Genomic DNA, 21,941 nt, shown 5'->3' on the forward strand with positions numbered 1-21,941 from the left:
ACCAACTCACAGTCAGCAGAAAATTCCAGGCAAATAAAAAAGAAAGTATGAGTTGCACCTGTGGAAAAGTTCTGGGTGAGAATGAGTGTAGAAACCCAGGATGCATATACAGAACTAAGAGTTCAGAAAATACTGATTTATAGCAACATTGAATATTAAGCCAAGTGTATGATACTACTAATAGGAATAATGAATTATAAAGGAACTCCAAAGTATTTGCTGCAGTTACCCACTGCTGTGGCTTGCTGAAGTTCATTTAAGACTAGAGGATGTTTGGAAGAATACTGCCTTATTGACCTCCAAACACGAGTCAGACAGTAGATGGGTTTTATTTTTCATTTAATTAATTTATGATCTTAAGGAATATAAAGTATGCACAGTTGTGATGTTTTTAAATTAATTTTGTTGGTACATGGTGCAGTGATAATTATATGCAATTTAAAGCCAGAAAGTATATTTTGGAGAGAAAAAAGAAAACCTGCTTTGAAAAAGAACAGTTTTTAGAAAAATCAGTCTTGCCTAATACAGTGTTACTTATTGTGGTGTACAGTACAATACCATATTGATGACAGTATAATTTAGTCAGTGAAAGAGAACATTCAAAGTGTGTACACTCTGTTTTTAAACAAGTGGGAAGATAGCTTTTTTCCAAATATATGAATAAACAAAGGCCATATCTGCCATGTAGGTTAGTACAATCTCTCCGGACAGACTCAAGAGTGGTTCTGTCAGGAATGAGATTGTAGGACTGTGTCTTACACCAGTGCTTTTTCTTCAGGACTAGTGAAAACAAAACCTTTCTATTTTCTCTGCTTCACAAGTTTCTGTGAAAAGCTTGGGCTTTAGCTCACTTGGAGCTACTTAAACATGGACATTCATGTTCAAGCAATTGTATTTTCATTTTTTCAGATTATAAAGTGGCCCTAATGGACAAATTCAAGGCATACACATTAAAATATGAAGATGCCAATTCATAAATTATGATACCGAGTAAATCACCTTCCTGGAATAGCTCCTTACTTTTCCATGCAATCAGCTTTTCATTTTGAGTTTTGCCTTCATTCGGCTGATATTTATGCTGTGCCCTCAAGGTCATCAGATGTGGACTCTTTGGCTGTAGTGAAGCAGAAAAGCAAAGCAGAGGAGGCATATATAACCGCTGTATTTACTTTAGCAGCACAATCTCCCATCTCGTTATATGTCAAAGTGAATAATGTTAACAAATCACTGTCGTAAAATCAGTGCTTTCCCTTGCCCGGTGTAGACACAGTTGTTCTATATTTCTGTTTTTTTACCCTCTCTGTGGACATCAAGTTATGGGAAGGGCTGTGGGAAATATTTTCTTAAAGAATGATTTGTGTGACTGGACAAATACAGGCTTAAATGGATATGCGTGTCTGCCCTAAAGGTTGATCATCGAGGATCTGATACAAGGATTGAGTGGATAATGCCAGTTTATACTTGGTTTGTCCTTTGTATGAAACTGCTGGTTGATGTGGACTTCTCCTTTCTTTCCCACCCTCCCCCCACTTTTCCCAGGGTGACAGTAATTGAGATCTATTGCTGGTCATAAAAACAGCTTTGCTGCTGGTGATTCCTCTTGCATTGGGTTAAGTTTGATCTTTCTACATAACTGATTGAATGCTTTTCATTTGGAAGCTTCTTGTTTCAGGCCTTAAAAGAGCCCCCCAAAACTAGTTTCACACATGCAGAATGTACTTAAAAATTGTATTCTTAGTAATCATGATGTTCTGTGGCTTGTTGAGTTGCTTTGTTGCTTATATGCTGTGCTTCTAATCACAACATACAGAACTTTCACAGGAAGAGAGAATAAAAGATAAAATTCATAAATCTTTGAATTTGGGATTTCTGGAGGCCACATTCAGCACAAAGGTAAAAAACAGAGCTTGCAGCTAATATCTGGTCGTGTAGTTTATATCTAAACCTTTGGCTAACTGAAATGGAGATATTTCTTTAAGAGCCTAAAAATCAAATTGTATGTAAATCCTACTTCTGAGTCTTTGATGCTGAAAAGCTGTATGCACTTAAAGTTCAGACTAGTTCCATTGAAGACAATGGAAACACTTGCAATAACGATATTGAACATGCTTGTAGACGCTTGCTTGGTTAGCACCTATAATACCTAATATATTATTCTGCTTGGTTTTATCTTCATTTTTTTCCAGTGATAGTTATGTTGTTCATATAGGAAAAAATGGTTTCCAATTTCTGTAGTTAATGAATTTAGAAAAATTTTTGATGAAACAGAAGCACTTTTAAAAAAGAACAATGATAACTATAATGCATTAGCATATTCAGGGTGACCACCATAGTTGATTCAACACCACTATTAAGAAAATTGTCTTTCTTTGATTAAAAATGCAAATGGAAGTATGACATATGTCTAGAAAGCAATAATGTACTGAAGTCTTAAGAACAGCAAAGTGCCATTCATCACTTTTGATTCTCTGCTGAATACTAAAACCCCATTCTAATGTGCATGTGCAAGTACAAATAGCGTTGGTCCCTGTGGAGATCTCTAATTGGAACTGAAGTTGGAGGCATTTCTAGAAGTTGTGTTAAGATGTCAGGATGCTTTAGTTTGACCTACAGTCCAGCAGCAATGAGACACTTTCATTTTCCTGGTTTAAGTGCATATTTCAAAATGCACAATAGTGGGTAATGATCTACCGGAACGAGGCACCCCGATTCCCAAAGCAGGACCGGGATTTCGGAGAGGAAGCAGTTGCTTCTGAGGAGCTCTGTGCGCTATTTCTGCTTCCACACTGCACTGTACAGCATGTCTGCCAGTAACATTTTCATACATAGTCAGGCCCTTAGAAAGTTTCTCTAATTGCAGGAAGTGAACTTCGTTGTTCTTAAAAGGGATTAGTCCCCGGAGTGCATAACTCCTTCCTCCCCTCCTCCCTTCACAACAGTTTGCAGATTCACCCTGGTTTAAGATGAGGTGTTTAAGTGCCACTTAGTGGCTGTCCAGAGCAAATGTAAGACACTGCGAAAGCTGTCACAGTTTACACCTCTCCTGCTGTTTCTTTCCACCAGCAGGGGAATTCCTCACCTTATTTTAGAGAGATTGAAAGCTTAATCTAAAACTGGTTGAAATCAATTAAAGGACCCTGGTGGGCTTTCGATAAGAATTTCAGTACTATCATTCCCATTTTTTCTTTTTTTTTTTTTCCAAATTGTCCTTTTAAAGTTTTGTTTGGGTTCTTTTAGTGGGTTTTTTTGGCAATAAATGCCTGTAAAAGTATTGTAATGAGTTGATACTTTACGATGCAGTGAGCTAGCACAAGAACCAACAGTAAGTAAAGGTACTGTCTCTAGAACTGAAATACTAGTGTTCCTGGTGTTTATTCTTAGGTATTAAAATTCACAAAACAAGGCATGTGCTTAAGTGGGATTGGTGTTTGGCATCAGCTGATGTTCTGGGATGTCTCAGTTCCGCTCAGCAGAATATCTGATAGATGTGAAAACATCAGCTCTCAGTCATGGTCTTAGATATAACATGCTTGTATCTGGTAAGGACCGAAGTTTCTCTTCTAGAAACTTGCAGGACTTCAGAATGTTCTTTACATGTATGTTATTAACCCCATAATGAACTAGGTACATCCAGGGGACAACAAACCTCAGAGTGCGTGCATTGCTTGTGTGCAGGCTTCCTTTTTACTGGGAGGTTTGCAGTGGGCATTCCGTGGGTAGGTTGTGTACTGCAGAAGGCACGCTTCAAGTTTTTCTTTAAAATGAAATTTTTTTTTGCCGGTGTTTTAGTTTTTGTATTCTAATAGATTATCCATATGCAAGCTAGGATTGGAAGAGTCAGGAAAGTTCCCAGGAACCACAAACAAAAAACCCACAGGTTTCTGATTCATAGGTACATTTCTTGTTAAAGTTACAGAATACAAACTGTCAAGGTCTCAGGAGAAATACCTTCATGCAAGTTGAGACTGTGCACTTCCAGCGAGCCATATAAAAGCTACGTATATGGCAATGTTTCCTTACCGTCAGTGACCTGGCATTTGTACACACACATACTCACACGTATGCCAGTCTCTTCTGGAAGTCTTGATGCCAGCTTGAGACATCAGCTGAATGAGACTTCCAGGCAGCAGCCTTAATGGGAGTTCAGTCCCAGCTGGTTGTGGGTGAAATAAAAGCATGTGTATGGGGATGACATTATGGATCTACAATGAGAGAATGTAATATTTGATTCTTACTTTTTTAAGCTCTTGCTGTTTGGTTGTATATTACAGCTTTTTGCATGTTAGAAACAAAATGTGAAAGTTAATTGAAGCTGGCCTACATTCTATTCATAAATTATGATTGAAACCAACAGGAGACTGGAGAATTTGTTAGTTCTGGGGTAAAAGACGCTGCTCAGCTAACTTTTAAGGTTCACTTAATTCATTTGTCTTTGTGCCTGTGAACACATTGAAGTATGTGAGGTCAGACTCACAAGTTGCAGTGGTATCTGAATTTATCAGATGGCTTGAGTGAAGACTTCAGCTGTCCAGTCCGTGTGTCCAGCTGTGTGCAGGTTTCTCCTGGAATGCCATAATTCCCTACTGGTACTGGGAATACCCGGGAGGGAGGAAATGGCAGAATTGGCCCATGATTGTTTTATTGTAACTTTCTTTTCCTTCTTATTCCCGAAAATATGTACAGTTTTCCCAGATTTTACCTGCTCCAGGAGTCTTACATGAAATGATGCAGCTATCTAGCATTCTCAGTGATAAGACAGGGTTAAAGAAACCTGAGCAAGGGAATGCATTGGGTTTGTGTGGATCCATGGTCGTGGTCGTGAGAGAGCTGACTCGGCGTGTGAAGGCTTCCATTGTTCAGGCAGAGGAGCGGAAGCACAGTCAGCACATGTGGCCGAAATGTGCAGTGGTGTCTTACAGTAATATATCCTGAGCCCTTTGAAGCGATGCAGCTTTATCAAAACCACAAAAGAGCCGTAAGGACAGATCCTGTTGCTACGTTTTAAAAGTCTCTGTGTCATGTGTCATATTTCACAAATGTTTTCCTGCGTGTTTTTAGGAGTCAAAGTGGAATTGGCGTAAAATAACTAGATGTGGAATGTTGTTTGTAATGAAACCAGGAGCTGCAAACTTCTGAACGGAAAGCGAACTGAATCATGGGGGAAGTGGGTTTTTTTCAGATTGGTAGAGGCAGTGTTTGAATCTTGATTTTAAAGACGGTTTATTGCCATTTTGTGGCTTTTGCTGTAATTGAAAGACAGGAAGACTTAGACAAAAATATATAAAATGACCAGAGCAAAAGCGTCCACATCATTGCCAAAGATACACTCAATGGGTTAATAAGCCCTGAGAAGAGGGTAGGAAGGGGAGAGATAAGAAACAGTAAGTTAAAAGTGTGTGCAAGGGAACATTGCTGATAAAATTTTCCACTTTCAAGACAGCTGAGAAGGAATACAATCAACATCACAACACAGCAAAATAAAAATCGCAGACAATTTAATAAAAAAGTAGGTTTATATGCACCATACGAAATTACCGTACATGCAGATTATTATGTTAGTAGATTCCAGTGGTATTCGCAATTCCACATTACACAGGAAATACCTAGGGAAGGACTGTGCTGCAGCTTTGCTGTAATCAGAGGGAAGGCTGGTGATGAGAAGCAGCGCACAGCAAGGGCCAGGCTGGTTCCTGACTGCACTTCTCCATCGGCTGCGAGGGGCTGCTGCAGCTCTCAGCAGGCTGCTGTAGTTCTCCCACCAGGAGTTTGTCCAAGAGCATCCCAGAAGGGTGGCTTATGATATGAGGGCAACATTACAGAAATTAAAATTTCTTCAGCTTGATTCTGGAAAAGAACAGGACAATATGGTATACGTTTTCTCTTTTTGTTATCTACATTTAAGATGTGTGAGGATATGATAGCAACTGGTCTGTGATTTTAGTGGGGGTGGGATTGGATGCTTCTTGGATGAATAGCTTTTACACCCAGATGCTTATCATATGTAGATTGCAATATAGCTCCATTGACTGTAGGTAAGTTCTGGATGCTACACCTGCTGAAAGATAAACCTGGACTGATATTTTTTTATTGTTAAGCTCTTTCCAGCAAAACCAAAAATATTATGGGTTGGGGGTGGAATGGTTAACACTTGAAGTTTTATTCTAACTGTTGATTTTTTTCAGTTTACTGAAATGGATGTTGCTTTAGAGTATCTGAACTACAGTAAAAGTCCAGTGGAATCTGTGTACTGCCTATGGGGATTGCGGCTGAATACAGTTATGAGAAATCAATGCTGTTAGAAATAGATTTATTAAGTTATTAAGTAAATTGCGGAGAACTGAGAAGACTGGCTACTTTTTCTGGCTCTCCATACCATGGAACTCAATACACTTTCCTACTCTCCTACTGTTGCAACTGAAGTACACAAAATAATACGCTTAGGAAGTGGGACTTTTTTGTGTTTATAGTTAATCATATGAACAAAGAGCTAGGCAATAATGCTGTAAAACTGTGCATAGAAAATTGCTTATTTTATATTATTCATTACTAGAGTGTTCTAATATGCTAAAGTGAATATGGACATCTTAACTAACATGAAGTCCCATGTAATGGAAATAGGCATTCATTATATATGTATCTCCCATAGCACATGGAGAATCGATACATTTTATAATTATGTTTTGATTTTAACCAGTCAAGTGAGAGTTGTCATTTTCTGTTCATAGTCTGGTTTTCCTCCACACTTTCTAGGCTTTTTTTTTTACTATGTAACTTATCCATTATTTGAAGTAGAAGTGCTTAGTATTTAATTTTTTTTTCTTTGTGGGGTGGTGCTTCTCCACAAAGGAAATGAGACATATTTTCAAATGAAGTGTCTTTCTTCCTATCTGAGTAACTTGCGTTAACCGTATATGTTTCAAGATCAAGGAACACTTTAAGTATAACCTTTAATTAATTGCATTTCAGAAAATACTTCTTAAACTTTTAGAGGTTTGTTTTCTCCTAAGACTTTTCAGTGCTTGCCACAGGGAAGCGGCGGGAAGCTTGAGGTAAAGGGTGCAAAGTCCTTCCACGGCCATATATCTAGTGCCAGGGGACTTTAATCCCCATTTAATTCTCACATCCTTCACGTCCAATTGTCAGGGGGATTTTTAAAATAAGCAGTCCTGCATCATTAATATTTTACCGTTTATGCAGTTGTGTCAGGGTGTGTGTGCAGGTGTGTGTCATCCCTGTGGCGGCTGCTGCTCTCTCCCCCAGAGCCACTTCAGCAGCCTGGGGAGCTCAGCTACTTGTCCCTCAACTTGGTGACACTGAGAACACCAAAAAATATTGCCCAGCAGGGAGAAAAACGGGAGGTTTCCAACTGTTTCAGCCACAGTCAAGACCTAGTTGGTGATCTCAAGGGCTCAACCTATGTCTTTGTCACTGAACACTGGGAGCCTCCCCATTTCTTTTGAGCTCTGTAACCTGCTTCTGCAGTTTGCCAGTTTGCTCTGCCTGTCCTCCACTCTTCCTGCTCCAGTTTCACAGCTGTCAGGAAACCCTCTGTCACAAAATAGAATAAATGCGTGGAACCTCTGATGTCTCTGTGTGGCAATTCCCCACTATGTGCTGAGTTTCCCCCGTCGCTCATTTGCCACAATGTCCTTGTGGGTTTTTTGCATCCAACTATTCAGATCAAAGTGATCTCTTCACAAGTCTGCCTGGACTTATCTGCAGATTCAGGCTGTAGCTTTTTGCTCATTTATAGAGATCTCATCGGTTGATCACAATTGGATCACTCAGCAGCGCACATTTGATCTTGGTGAATCGCAGACATATCATCATGCTTGAGCGGAATTAGTCAGAACCTATGGCAAAGTTCCTGACAGCTTTAAGCATTTTTTTTTTTCTGTCTGTGGGAAGACAAAAAATACTCAACCCAGCATAAAGCTTGCCAATCCAAAGTTTACTCATCAATTTTTTTGGAAGTGTTTGAAGTGGCAGGATGATTTCAGTCCAGATGAGTGTTTTGCGTCAGATGGCCTTAATGCTTATGAATGGGCACTAGCACCCTAAAGCTAGATTGTGTTTATTGTTACACTGATTACGAATAACTTTGGTTACCTCTCTTTCTTTGTGTCTTGCGTTCCCTCTCTACCTGAATTTTGTGGGTACTTTTGGCATGCCTCATGTTAGTTAGTCAGATACCGTGCATCTAAAAGTGTCTTCTTATCAGCTTCTCCTGTAGCCTGCTTCAGGTGTTGAAGGTAAAGCAAATTTTCTCTGGTTTTAGATTTTCTGTAACACTCATCCTCACGCGAAGAGAGGTCCCTTACAGGATGGTGCGTTCTGCATCCCATAAGTAATATTTTCTCCAGTCCCAGATAGCCAATTTTGGCAGATAGCCAAAATGCTTCAGTCTACACTCTTAACACACCAACAGCATGAAGAAGATTACCCAAAACATTGTAATTTCTGTTTCCACTGAGTATCTGGAAACCACCAAGAAGCTCATCCCATTTCTTTGGCAGGAGCTGGATTTCAGCTTTAGCATGGATGTGCAGCTCAGGGCAGTGGTCTCATCTGCGCTTCGTGTTAAGAGTTTTTTTTCACTGCCAGTCAGTGGTTACCTGTCAGATCTTGCTCTTGTCTCTCATCAGGGGGCTGGTGCGGATCTTATTTGGTAAGGTAGTTTGGTTTTGTGATTAATCTTTTATTTTATTTTGTATTGAGAAAAAAGGAGTTTGGTTATAGTTTGTCCAAAAAAAGTAACAAAGCTCAGTCTTTTCCTCACCACAGTATCTTTTCAGAAGGCAGCTAGTCAGGCTTGATTGAGTCTTTGGATAGGATGAAATCCAGAGGATTCATTACTCTCTTCCTTCAGTGGATCCAGATGAATCATTTGTTGCATCTTGCATCGTATGGATGTGTGATAAAAGTCTGGGGTTTCCTTAAATAGACATCTTTGTTTTGGTATCTTTTAATACACCTTTATCTAAAATCCAAAACATTATTACATTTTGAATTCACATGGCAAACAGTACTCTCACAGTAGTTACTTTCTTTCTATCTTTCTCCTCTGATAAAGTAGACACCATCTGGCCTGCTACCTGGAATGGGAAGGGATGAGACAAGACTCAAGGAAGTCCTAATGAATGGTTAAAACTAAGTAATAAAAGATAGAAATTGTGGGTGTTTTTAAATAAAGGCCAAATATGGATACTGGTAATTACTGGCAGGCATATTCCTTTCTTGCATTTTTTTCAACTGAATTTACAAAGACCACCTTGTGTACAGAGAAAAGAAGAGAGAAATTAAACTTGTAACAGTGAATGTGGGCAGAAGGGAATTCACAAGAAGTATAGCTGATAAAACATGTTTAAGTACAATTCAGAGGGAAAAGCTTCAAAAGGGTATGGGGTCTGCTGTAAAACCACCACCAGAGTTAACACAAAAGCAACAGGAGAGGCCAGTTCTCAGGTAATACAGTTGTGGCTATACCCCTAATGCAACTTCTGAGATGTCATTCAGCGGTGACATACTGTGAAGACTCTCAAAAATATTTATAGCCATTAAACCTAAAGAAAGCTGAAATCAGAGCAGAATGAGTCAGAAAATATTCCTCTTTTGAGTTAAAAGGTTGACTGCAGCCTCCTTTCTTCTTAGTATTTCCTTATATTTCACATCTCTTCCCTTATCTCCAAATGGTTTCTTTTAATGGAGAGAGCTTTGTTGCAGGAGAAATAATGGGGGTATTTGTGGATGTGTAAATTTATGAAGGACATCTGTAAAACTGAAAGATCATCTTTCTGACGATGTAAGCTTTAAGTTGTGGCTTTGAAGTATTTTAATTGCTACTATTTTAAAAACAGCCACAAATATCTTGCTAATATTTTCCATGATAACATGGAACAGTTCATAGGAATGAGGATTTTGTTTTGTTTTTTAGAAGATCATACACTTAGATAAGATGGTGTCAAGTGCTACTTACTGTTTATGCAATACAGATGTTATTCCCTGGCCCTGAATTTTTCCATTTACCCAAAATGGATATATGGTGGTTTTGGAGAGAGAGCTATTGCACAAGCCGAACTTAAAATAGAAAAATACAGAGGTTCTGTTTTTAGAAAGTTGAACATCCTGAAAAATGAATGCAGTTATTGTTCCTACTATATTACTAAATCTATCTTTTTTGGAAGGTGAGCAGCACAGTGACCTTTTCATTTACACTGAAGAATTTAATGCATTACCAAATGTTTTTATATCTGAACACTTAAGCCTAGCTGCCAGCTGTTGCCCAAATGCTAAAGAGTGCCCATTCCTTCTTCCTTCAAGGTTGGAAGATGCATCTCCATTTAACATTTGAACTAAAGCAGAGAGGGCGGTGATGTAGCATGCCTGAAAGTCATGTTAACAGCAGAAGCTGGAATTCATTCACTGCTACTCTGTCTCATAGTTCAGTGTCTTCACCACAAGACGACTCTTCCTCCCAGTCCTATAGAAGCATGTAGAAGGTTTCAGCGTGCATTTAAAATCATATAGACATCACTATAACAATTGCATGCAACAGGTTTAGAAGCTAAGTAGTGTGAAGTGACACACTGAGGATGGCTCTTTGAGCCAGCTGCAGTCAGGGCGAGAAGCCAGATCTCCTGCCTCACATCAGCATTTAATGTGGACTCAGAGATGTGTGTGTTGTTAGTTTAAAACTGTGGAAGGGTGCCAGTCAGGAAGGAGGAGCTGGAAAAACTCTTAAGCAGGCAGGATCTCCTCAGAGAAAGGGGAAGAAATAATTATTTAGAAATAATATTGTTCACAGTGTTAGAGAAACGCAACTCTAATGCTACCACCAAATAGTGGATATGCTGTACAGCTGTAAGCAGCACATAATGAGGAACATTCTGCCTTGCTCTTGCCCTCAGTTGCTCTATGAAATAAAAGCAGACCCAGTTCTGTCCTTCTAGTGGTCTTCTAAGGTGCCTATTTAAAGCCCTGAGAACAGATGCCATTTATTCATGTATGTGCTCTATACATCATGAACCGTAGCAGCAGTGAAAATTTGTCACTCTTATCATGCCACTAAACCTTTAAAGCCCAACACCAGTGTGTTGGTCATATTTAGTCATTTATTGGGCTTATGGCTAAGAACATCCATGCAATCAAACTGTCCATGGCCACTATCGTAATGACAGAACGAGCTGTTGGCTGTCCTTGTGAATCACCTCTACTTTAATCTGTAGAACTATTTGAAAATGGATCTCTATTCTCTTTTTATGAAGATAGGAAATGTATTTGTCATGGCTTTAATTCCAATAACTGTAATGTTGATTGTAAGTTGATTAAAAACTGTCCGGACTCTCCAGACAGGGCTCTCCAACCATGAGAAGGTCACCACAAGTAAGTTGCATGGTGGTTTATTAGCTCATATTGGTTACTGTTTTGTGGCTCCATGGCAAGTGTTGCTCAGGAAAAGGATTTCAAATTCCTACATCATATTTCTTCCCCTGATTAGCTGTGTGTCTTTGAAAAAGCCAACGAAACTCATCAAGACTTAACTTTACAGATGGGTAAACTGGTATTTAGCTAGAGAGTGCTAACATCCAGTGGCAGCAGATTTCCCCAGTCCCAACCACCACCAGCTCAGCTGTGTCACAGCGCTGCCATGCACCAGCTCATGCATCCACCATGGTCAGATTCCTCCGTTCTCAGACTATCAGCGATGCATTGGCCATGATAGGGACATCACGCTTCACTGGCACAATCCTTTGTTTCGTGCCACCTTTTCTGTGTAGGTGCTACTGTTCTGGGTTGTTGTTTTGTGATTCTCTGTTCCTCCGGAGGAAGTGGATGGAAGTGCCATGCTTAGGTACTGCGGATGCCACAGGTATGACCTGAGAAGAACTGCTTTTGTGTTGCCCCCTCAGACCACTGTGGCCCATTACCACACACACAGCACTACAGCACTCACCCGCACAGCGTTAGGTGGTGGCACAGCTCTCTCGGCAGCTGTCTCCTTGGCTTTCTGTGAACAAAACCCAGGGCTGCAGGATCATGCCATCTGGGGCAGGGGCTGAAACCACCCCTTATCTGCTTCAATCAGCTGTGAGATTGGCTCTGCTTCTCCCCAGCCCCTGTGCGAGGGTGTCACTCTTGTGCTCCAGTGGACATTCAATAACTTCGATGAGCGGGACAGTGTCAGCTCTAAACCTGGAGATTATTCCTTCAGCTCTGAGCATTTAAGTGCAAGCACACGCGGGACACACTCCCAGTGGGATGACAGTCTTGGTGAAAGTGTGTTTGGGCAAAGCGAAGAGCCAAATTTGGCACTTCAACATGTTACTTTGGTTGAATTTTATTGGGAAGAAGCGCAGGACAGACCCCTATGCTTTCCTGTTATGATTTTGCAATCATAATGTTTTTATGAGATGATGGAAAATAAGGGGCTTTTTGTTTTTGTACCAGTAGATTATTTTCTGTGAAATCCCAGCCTTTTTTTCCCCCACTAGTTCCGTGCCCTTCCTCCAAACTGAGGAAAATGAATTGTTTTCAGGCAGCCCTACAGAGTAGGCGTGTGTGTTCACAAGCAGTCCAGCCAGAGCGACAACAGGAATGAACACCTTTCCTGTCTGGGTGGCACGTACCATCCCTTGACCTGCCAGAAACACCCATACTAGTGACTTCTGCCATGCTGGTTTTTTTCATTCTCTTCTTCAACGGCTTATTTCTGGAAGCAGAGCTGCGAGTGTGCGATATCAAATGCCATTACCTAACACGAATGGTGAGCCTGACTGCAAGTGTAACGCTTCCCAGTGGTTTCAAACAGATGATTTTTCACTCGATCCTTTAACGTTAGGCATGCCTTCCGTGCCCGCAGATTCCCAGAAAGTTACAGCGACCGCCTGGAATTTCTGGGTGGTTTGTTTTGTTTTGTTTTGTTTTTCAAAAAAATAGTTGCGAATCCTGCCGTTTGCGCTGAATTACGTAAAAGGGCAACGCGATGAGGTAGCGAGCGAGCTGCCGGTGGACCAGCCCCGCTCCCTTCCCGCCTTCCCGGGGCCGGGCGGCCGCAGTCCGGCGCGGGGCTCCCGGCGGAGGCGGAGCGCGGCGGAGGCGGGAGGCGGCCCCGAGCCCCGGCCCCGGCCCCGGCCCGGCCCTTCCTTTCCCTTCCCGCCCCGGGAGCCTCCCCGGTTCGGCCAGCTCACGGTCCCCCGCCGGCCGGTGCCCGGAGGCGGCCGCGGGGAGACTTTGTGAGGCCGGGGGCTAGCTCCCCTTCCCGGCACATGAGGCGGCGGAGAGGAGCGGCCGGAGCCGGGGATCGCCGCCGGCCGCCGCGCCGGAGCTCGTAGGATGTCACCATTGTTCAGCTGGGTGGCTAAGGTAGGCGGTGCCGCGCCCGCCGTCCTCCGCTCTCGGGAAATAAAAGTCCAGCCGAAGAGTTTGCAGATGTTCGCGTTTAATTTCAAGGCGAGTCGACCCTCTGTGTGGGAAGGGAGCGGAGCCGCGCTGTATTGTTCAGCCGGGAAAAAGGAGAAGCACTCACAGCGAACAGGACGGGAAAACCGATTTAACTCGGGGCTTGGGTTGGGGGGTTAAAAACGAAGCTGCAGTTGTGGCCGGCTGTCCTACCTTGGTGCGGATCTGTAGAAGGGGAGAGCCGTAACTAAAACTGCACGGAAGGTGGGGTCTTGCTGCCTGCTCTAACACTTGTGTGCCCTGGAGAACGTGTAACAGCGCTCCCGCTGTTTCTTTTGGACTTTTTTTCCTGGTTTTTGTCATACTCTGAATTTATGAAGAACAATAAGCTAGCTTTTAATGGGGGGCTTACGTGTTTAAGTATGACAATGTGCGTGTCGTGTGATGGCTTCTACCTCTGTGTGTCTAGGGCTTCAGTAGGATCTCCCACTGTAACTGTGAAATTACATATGGATGCAAAGCAGTACTGATGCTTAAAGAATTCCAGAATATAGTTGTGAGCCAGTGTTTCAAAAAAAAAATATTTTTTTTTCCAAACTAACAGTCATTCCGAATTTAAAATGACCTATTTTATTCTGTCATAAGGCACAGTAGAAAGTGCAGGAGAGGACAAGTGGGTGAAGCAGAGCTGCACGACAGGCAAGAATTAGGGGTTCCTTGGCAGAATTAGCTGGGGAAAAAAAGACAACTGTATCTTGAAGATAAACTAACAGGCAGTCTAGTCCACTAGGCAGACCACAAAAAAACTGGTTCTCCCTTCTGTTTTGCCAGGTGTAAATGCTCAGTTGCTTAATCATTGTTATGCATCTCTGTCCCTGAATATATAACAGGTGAAATACCTACCCTGGGAAGATGGTAAGAGGGAAGTGCTTGATGCCTGACTGTGTTACCTTCGTTCAGGATTTGTTCTATTCTGTCTTAAAAGGAGCCTGCTTAACTTTAGCCATGCCCTGGAAAATAGAAATTTATCCTTTGCTCTTCCCACCTGGCTTTTTTCCCTCTGTTTAAATAGCTACCAGGTGGGGCTCTTATTAAAGTAGTTCCTTCTCCTGTCATCACTGTGTCTGGCTCGAGAGCGATGTAAGGCTTGATTTGCCATGTTATCCGAGGGAATGCACCGGCTGATTTCCACGCCGACTCCTACATATGTGCCAATCTCCTATACAGGTGGCTGCTGTCAAAAATGAGTGATGCTATTGAGTAAATACTTCAGGATGCCACTAAGGGGTGGCCCATTTTCCCCCTAGTTGTTCACTCGTCAGCTGGACAAAGCAGCTAGTCAGAGAGGAGTTAGTCTTGGAGGAGTTACAAGGCAGAATTTGTAGCGTGCAGACTTGGCCATGTTTCTAGAGAGAGTAACAGAAGCTCTTGCAGAAACTCACTTCTAACTCTGCTTTCAGAACTAATTATTGCAATGCTAGTTCCTCACAAGTGTTTAGTTTTATTCTTTTTATGGCTGTTAATCAGCACTAATTTGGGAGGGAAAGCAAAGCAGTGTATTTAGAAATATAAAACGAGGCTTGTTAATGGAGAAAGCTTTCCTGCCTGCCAAAATCTGATCAGTAAAATGTACTACTGCTGTAGGCTTTCAACACAAATGCAGTTTTTATAAGATGGTGGCCTGTTTCAGAACAAGGAAGGACTCCAGGGTGTGGGGGAGGAAACTGCCCCTCTTAAAACAAAGCTGTCCTCCTGCATCTATTACTTAAAAATAAGTAACCCCCCCATCTAGTAACATGAGTGCTTGGTGTCACTGTGTAAGTCCCCGGGCCTGCAGATACTTACAAGTGAAGTAATTTATTCCCATATGTTATAAAATTGGTCCCTAGTGTTTGTGTAGACTTTACCTTTTAATATGTCTTCATTACAGCTTTTTAAGTGCTGTTTTTCCCAGCTTGTCTGCTACCTACGTGCAGGCTCCTTGGGGATGAGTTTTGCGGTGCTGCCAGGCCGGGCTGCGGGGCCTGTTCTGGGCTGGAGGATAAAGCCCTGCTTGAGTCTTACATGGGTTGGGGTTGCCCACGTTGGCCATATGGATGCTGGCTAAACCACTTGAATGATGACTGGGTGGCTAATGAATTCTTAAGTACTGACTTCTTTTAGTCTCCTGACATTATTTAAATAAAAAAGAATAGGTATACCTGTTTTTCCTGCATGGTTTTATACAAAGTCAGACAACTGACTTCAGGGAAACCTTTGACTAAGCTCCATAAAACACAGTTTGTTGAAAGTGTAAACTAAGTTTGCGCTGTTGTAGGTAGACGGTGCAGTCACTTCTGTAGATACACAGAGATATTTTAATCTATATTCAGTTTAGTTCACTTCAATAACTGTTATTAAAAGTAAAGAAATCATTTGGAGTTGAAAAACATCAAAGCTTTCAGTCTGTAAACAAAAAAATAGATAGAAATGCAGATTTTTACTGATTTATGGTGTACTTGCACACCATTAATTCATTAGTAGGAGATAATAGTACAGTGATAGCTGTTAAAAGTAATTTTATTTGTCGTATTTCATACAGCTTTAGTTTAACTAAAAAAGTTCAGTGTTAGCTGTCTACAACAGCATTTTATAATGCAAATTTCTATTCAGAAGCAGCTTGACAGAAACCAGAATTAAAGAATTGATTGCTCAAGAAGTAGAACCAGTTCATAGTGTAACAAACTGTATAAACAGAGAATTTGAGTAAATATGTCCTCAGATTCTCAGCTAGTTAATCAATTTATACATAGTATATCTTTCTAGTTACAAAAAAAGAGTACCATATATAATATAAAAGCTGTGTTTAGCTTCAGCTTATTTTACCTCAAGGATTATAAACCAACAAGGAACCAATAAAGAAAATAACTAAGGTAAAATGCAAAGCAAGGTTACATTATTTAAATTTCTTGTATAATGATTTTGTTGACCAATCAATCCTTGCAAGCTGCTTCCAACCTGCAGGACAGCAGGTGGGAAGGGGATGCGCCCAGTTCCCTCCTGAGGTGAACTGAGAGCATCGGGGTTTCTCGCTGCAGCCCGAAGAACCTCCGAGAATGGGCCACCGACACTGGCTGAAACAGCTGCGTTTATAGTGTAGCTTTCCCCAGCTGGCTTGGCTACTCTTGGACCAAGAAGGTGATCATTTGGATTTTAGGCTATAAATGCAATAGATGCCCTGAAATTCCCAATAGCAAAGCAAGAAGTAGGTTGTTTGTTTGTTTGTTTGCTGTTTTTCCAGGAATTGCTGAGTCAGAATTGCCTGTGAGCTTTCTTCAGTTTGGGAAGCTTTCAAGGCATCAAAAAAGAGAGTTTCTATGCTATTCAGTGCAGCAAGGTTTTGTTTCTTGGCTTGTCCAATGAAACATTACTGAAGTAATAATAGTAATAATATTGGAAATGCCAATTATTTTCTTGGAGTCCTAGTATAACTTAATATGCTGTGTTAGAATTGATCTTGCTGATGTTTTGCCATTATTTCTACTATTTTCGAAGTAATAGAGTGCCTAGTAGACCTCTGGGGCAGAATGCATGGGAGTAACAACCTACTTCTTAGTTTAGGTCAGAAACTACAAATGAAATTAATTTGCCTACTGGAAGAGAATGAGAAGGAATGAGGGACTGAAAATCAAGAACCCAGAGAAATCCCCCCCTCTTTCTTTTTTTTTTTTTTTTTCCTTCTCCTTTTTAAGAGTGTTCTGAAAGGGTGATCTTGGCTTTTTTCCCCTATCTTTTTTAGGGTATATCACACTCATTTATGAGGATGTTTTGTTCCAGCTGTATTGACTTGCCTCTTTCCTTTATTCCACACAGCTTCCAGTAAAGCTGAACACCTTTGGACATCTTTAATCCCTCAGTGAATAACTTGCATTTTAGCCAAATCAATCTCTTAAGGAGCCCTCATAACCAGGCATTTTAACACTAAAGCCCAATAAACAAAGTTCATTAAGCCTGTCTTACTTTTAAGCCCGTTTTACTTCTAAGATAGTAAATTATTTGGGGAGGTGCGTAAACGCTGGTGGTATCCTATGGTATACAACCCTTGTTTGTGCTAGTGCATTTATTCCCAGTAACATTTTTCATAAGTGAAGTTGAATACTTGGATACTGTACCGAGAATCAGGGAGTTAATAAAGAAATAGTGTCAGGGAAGAACTGAGAATCACTGGGGAGGGAAGACTCAAATGCAGCAGCAGTTTCGCCTGTAGATGAATCTCCTTGAAGCCACTGAGGCTGCGGGAAGGGCTGGGGGGACAGACTCTCACTTGTCTCTCAGGCCGGATGCCGGCAATGCAGCAAAAAGAAAGTTGAGATTTCTGCCAGAGCTGGGGTTTGGTGCCCGAGTTCACACAATGCCCCTGTCAGAGAACACTATGTGGCTGATCAGTGTGTTTCTCCAGGTTAGTTTTTGTTTGGGGGCAGGGATGGGGGGGAAATGTTGTTACCAATTGACAGCTTTCAGATAATTGCAGATTATCACAACACGCCGAGTGGTTGAAACACTCTGTTTTCTGCATGCCAGTCACTCCCCACCTTCCCCCGCGGGGGTCTGGGTGATGACCGAGGAATATGTGCTCAGCATTTGAAATTAAGTCAGTCCTGTGGTGAAACCCCTCTGTTACTCAGCACTTACATTCCCTTTGGAGCTGTTTGCTTTTATTCTTCACCCTTCCATTTTTTTTTCTACACACCAGGCCTGAATTGCACCCACTCTGCTTAGACATCCCTGGTTTGATGGGAGAAAGGCCAGAATACAGCCTGGCTCGCACGGCTTTTATGTGGCTGGGCAGATGTGGTAGGGCAGTGTCCTCTGCTTTTGTACGGTACATTACAGGTGCTTAGTAAGGAGCAGGGCTTTCCATAGTGAAATTCCTGGCCATGTAGATTAGAGCTTACTAAGGTTTTTCTCTTGAATCATTTATGCCTTTCTGAATTAATTTCTTATGAGTATGTACTTTTGGCTTCTTTTTGACCTTCAGATTTAACAAGCCAAGCCTGACGAGGTAGCTGAGCTTGCTGTTCTGTACACGTCCTCCCCTCTGCAATTCAAAACAGAACTTTTAGGCTCCAGTCAAAACCTGTTTGCTTTCCTTTGCTGAAAAGCTATCTGGAAATTGGTGCTATTAGCTGTCTTCATGTGGTTAACACGTTTTGGGCCAAATCAATAGCAAAAATATTAGTAAATCCTGCAGGATCAGGGAAAACTCCAGGTCTCATCAGATATGGACAGTACAACTAAGTGTTTGTTTGGGTTTTTGCCGTATGTATCTCTCTATATATGGGGCACCACAGTTTAACTTCATTTGCTTTACATTTGATGATCTAAAATACTGTTTCACATCACAGCCTGCTTTTTTGGAAGGCTACTATAATGAAACAGTGCACTAGAGGTGTTTCTGAGAATGCAAAAGCAGCAGTTTGGCTCTGGGTTCCCCAAGAAGAAATATCTTCAAGAGAAAAGTCAGCAGAGCACCTCTTTCTTCAGAGATCAGCTCACAGAGCTGCAAAACAATTCCAATTTGTAATTTCCCATCATCCTGAATAGAGAAGCTGCAGCATATCTGAGAAACCTCTGCTTTAAGGGGATGTTGAAACATTTTTACCATGCCAACTAATAAATACTTAGGATTTTGAAATAAAATGGTTTAAAAGACTTCTTAAAATTGAAGGAGCTGAGGTTTGTATGGTGTACAGAGGTTAACTGGTGACTTAGCAAATAAATCTTCAGTAGAAACACTGTTAATTGAATTACAGCTTGGCTATATATGTATAAAAATTATTTTTTTTTAAATTAGAAGCCTTTACAGCTTAACTGTTCAAGTTGAAATACCCATGGATGGCAATGACTGAGGAAAAAAAATTCTCAGCCTCGGTTTTGTTAGTATTTTAAATATCAGTAAAGATATAAAAAATATGTCAAGACACCTGCCCAAATAGGAGCTTGCTTACTAATTTGTTTGGGGAGGTGAGGCAGCGGAGCTGGGAAGAGCAGCTGGAACTTGGAGAGGAAAAGCTGGGGCAAGGAATGACATTAACCACTGCCTATTGGTTTTGTCGCCGAGTTATTTGTACTGACTTGTGTCCGAATTGTTTTTGGTTATTCTTACTTATTTAACCAAGTTACAAAAACAGATCCTGATGTGAATATAATTTTTTAATGGGAGAAATTTAAAGCAAAATCTTTCTGAAAAGCATGGTTTGCTTACTGAGAAGTAAGAGGGAGGTTCAGGCACCTTTACGCCATTGAGGTGGACTAGAGCATAACAACTGGTTTTCTGCTACCTCTTTTCTCTTGTGTCTGCAAGTTCCCAAAAGGAAAGCTGGCCAGATGTCTGAAAGCCGCAGTTATTAGCCTGCATGAAATCACCCATAGGTTGCATCTACATTAGTAAGTAGCATCCAGCGAGAGATTGTTCAAGGGAAGCTGCTGGTGCTGAGGACAGGTTGTGTACCTGGGTCACGGGAGTGGGGTTTACTTTGGACTAGTCCTGATTTGGTGCTGTGAATCGAATGCCTGTTTGCAGTGAAGTGCACCATAAAATGAAGGTTTAGTTCTATTTAAATGGACGTCAGTTCAGGCACCTTGAGACCGCTCCACAATGCAGTCAGTTGCACAAGAAATGGATTGTTGTAATCTGCTCTCAAACACGTTCCTGGTCCACATTAAAATAGTGAAATAGTCCCACCTGTATAATAATTGAGCATCCAGTTACAGAAGCTGGACAAACAGTATACACATGGCTTCCCAGTAGCTGGCCCAGATGCAAGGAATGGGGGACCATCAGAGAATTTTTGTTTCATTGGGATGTTGACCATTTGGCTACTGCTTTGTGAGAATTTCAGGCCTGATGTTGTTCGGGGTTCCTGTGAGCTAGACTTTGGTGTGTCACTAACTGAAGCACTGTGAAGAGAGGGTAAAAACATGTTTTGCCTTCCATTCTCAGGGCAGTGTGCATGTAAGCGCACATGTAGATGGTCACGTTTTAAAAAACAAAACAAAAATGAATCTTGGCTGAAATATCTGTAAGCTTCTTCCCATCGGAAAAGTTGTTGGCTTTGGACATGTGAATGCTTCTCTTTGTGCCTTTACAGCATCATCACTGTAATCAAAAACATACGTTTTTTCCAGGAGAAACCTTTGATATGCAGTAACCAAACAGGATTTTCAGGTACAGATATCCTGTGAAATTGCAGGTTTGGGGAGAAGAGACTACTTGTGCATAGTTACACAGGCACATTCCCAGCTACTGAAAATGGCTAAGCTAAGCTAACTAAACGGCTCCTTTCTTTTTCAATCAATTATTTTAGGGGGGGTTTGTGTTTATTTCATGGAGCTCTGTAACCAAATATCTTACTTTTATTAGATCTTAAGTTGCCTCTACATTTACTGGACCATTGGTCTGCTGCTATAGTACCAATGAGGTGAGCTCACTGAAGCCGTTGTCATGGAAATTTGGATGGTTAACTCTAAATATTTCATGCTGGTATTGTTTCATTGGCCCTTTTTATAGCTTCCAATCTCCTCAAATGCAAGCCATGGAAAAGGAGATTTGTAGAAGTGCTTTGGAGTTTTAAACGATTATGTACAAGAGGCCTGTCTTTAAAACTGTCGTGGTAGTTACCCAGAACCTGAACGAAAAATACATGCTGGAATTTCAGATTTTGGGTAAGTCCCACTGGAATATAACCTGTAGGATTTAGCATTCTGGGGAAACAATTGATGTTTCCATTTGACATACAGTCATCAGAGGATGACTTTTGTAGACTTAAGAAAAATTTTCTTTTATATATGAACACAGTTCATGGAGCTGATGCTGTGTTTTGTTTATAAAGTGCAGAATCATATACAAAATTACTTATTATAGGTTGCTATAATTCAGGCAGCGTTTTTTTCTCTCGTATTTCTAAAGATTGGATAATGCTTTCATGTGTGTTTAAAAAATCAACACAGAAAGGCCCAGTGCACTTGTATATTTTGTGTGGCTGAAATACCAGTGCTCCCTAGTGACATAATTTTGAGGGGGAAGAAGCTGGCATTAAAAGGAGTCTTTCCTTGAAATCTTTCTTTTTCCTTCCCTTCTTACTGCTTTCCCTTAGCTCGTCTGTTAGCATGTCCTATAGAGCATCATCTTTGTAACCCCCTCCAGCTTCTCTGGTAAGTCTGTGACGTCTGTGTTTCAGAAATGTTGAATACTCACCACTCCCTATTGGATTTTCTCGGTGGGAAAGTGTTTAAATATAGAATACTTTGGAAATAATTGTGAAAGCCAGAATTCAGTCACTCTGAAAGGGGTGTGGCAGCATGAACTGTCCAGCTTCGCTGCAATTCAGTGTTTGGTACTTGTCTGTCTGATCTACCATTCTCTGAAGAAACCCAGCCTTAACTTGTGGGGAGAATGGAAGAACAAAAAGGAATAACGGAAAATTTACTGTTGGAAGAAACAGGGTAGGCTTAAAATAGCAATTTTGTAACCCTGAAAAGGGAACAGATTCTGAGGTTTTGTG

General features: G+C 41.2%; 1 protein-coding gene across 10 annotated transcripts in view; it reads left to right on the top strand.

Moving 5' to 3' along the window:
* Window positions 1-21,941, top strand: part of TBC1D1 (TBC1 domain family member 1) — a 112,737-nt gene that overhangs the window by 19,515 nt on the left and 71,281 nt on the right. Inside the window, exon 1 of one of the 10 annotated variants that reach the window (XM_074587800.1) lies at window positions 13,167-13,362. The exons of the other annotated variants lie outside the window; for them this stretch is intronic. Coding sequence (XP_074443901.1) covers window positions 13,333-13,362 — 30 coding nt within the window. The 5' untranslated portion in view covers window positions 13,167-13,332. Of the gene's footprint in view, window positions 1-13,166; window positions 13,363-21,941 lie in introns of those variants that run through there. 10 annotated transcript variants of the gene reach the window in all.

This window comes from Larus michahellis, chromosome 5 (genome assembly GCF_964199755.1).
Source record: "Larus michahellis chromosome 5, bLarMic1.1, whole genome shotgun sequence".
NCBI classification, from domain to species: domain Eukaryota; kingdom Metazoa; phylum Chordata; class Aves; order Charadriiformes; family Laridae; genus Larus; species Larus michahellis.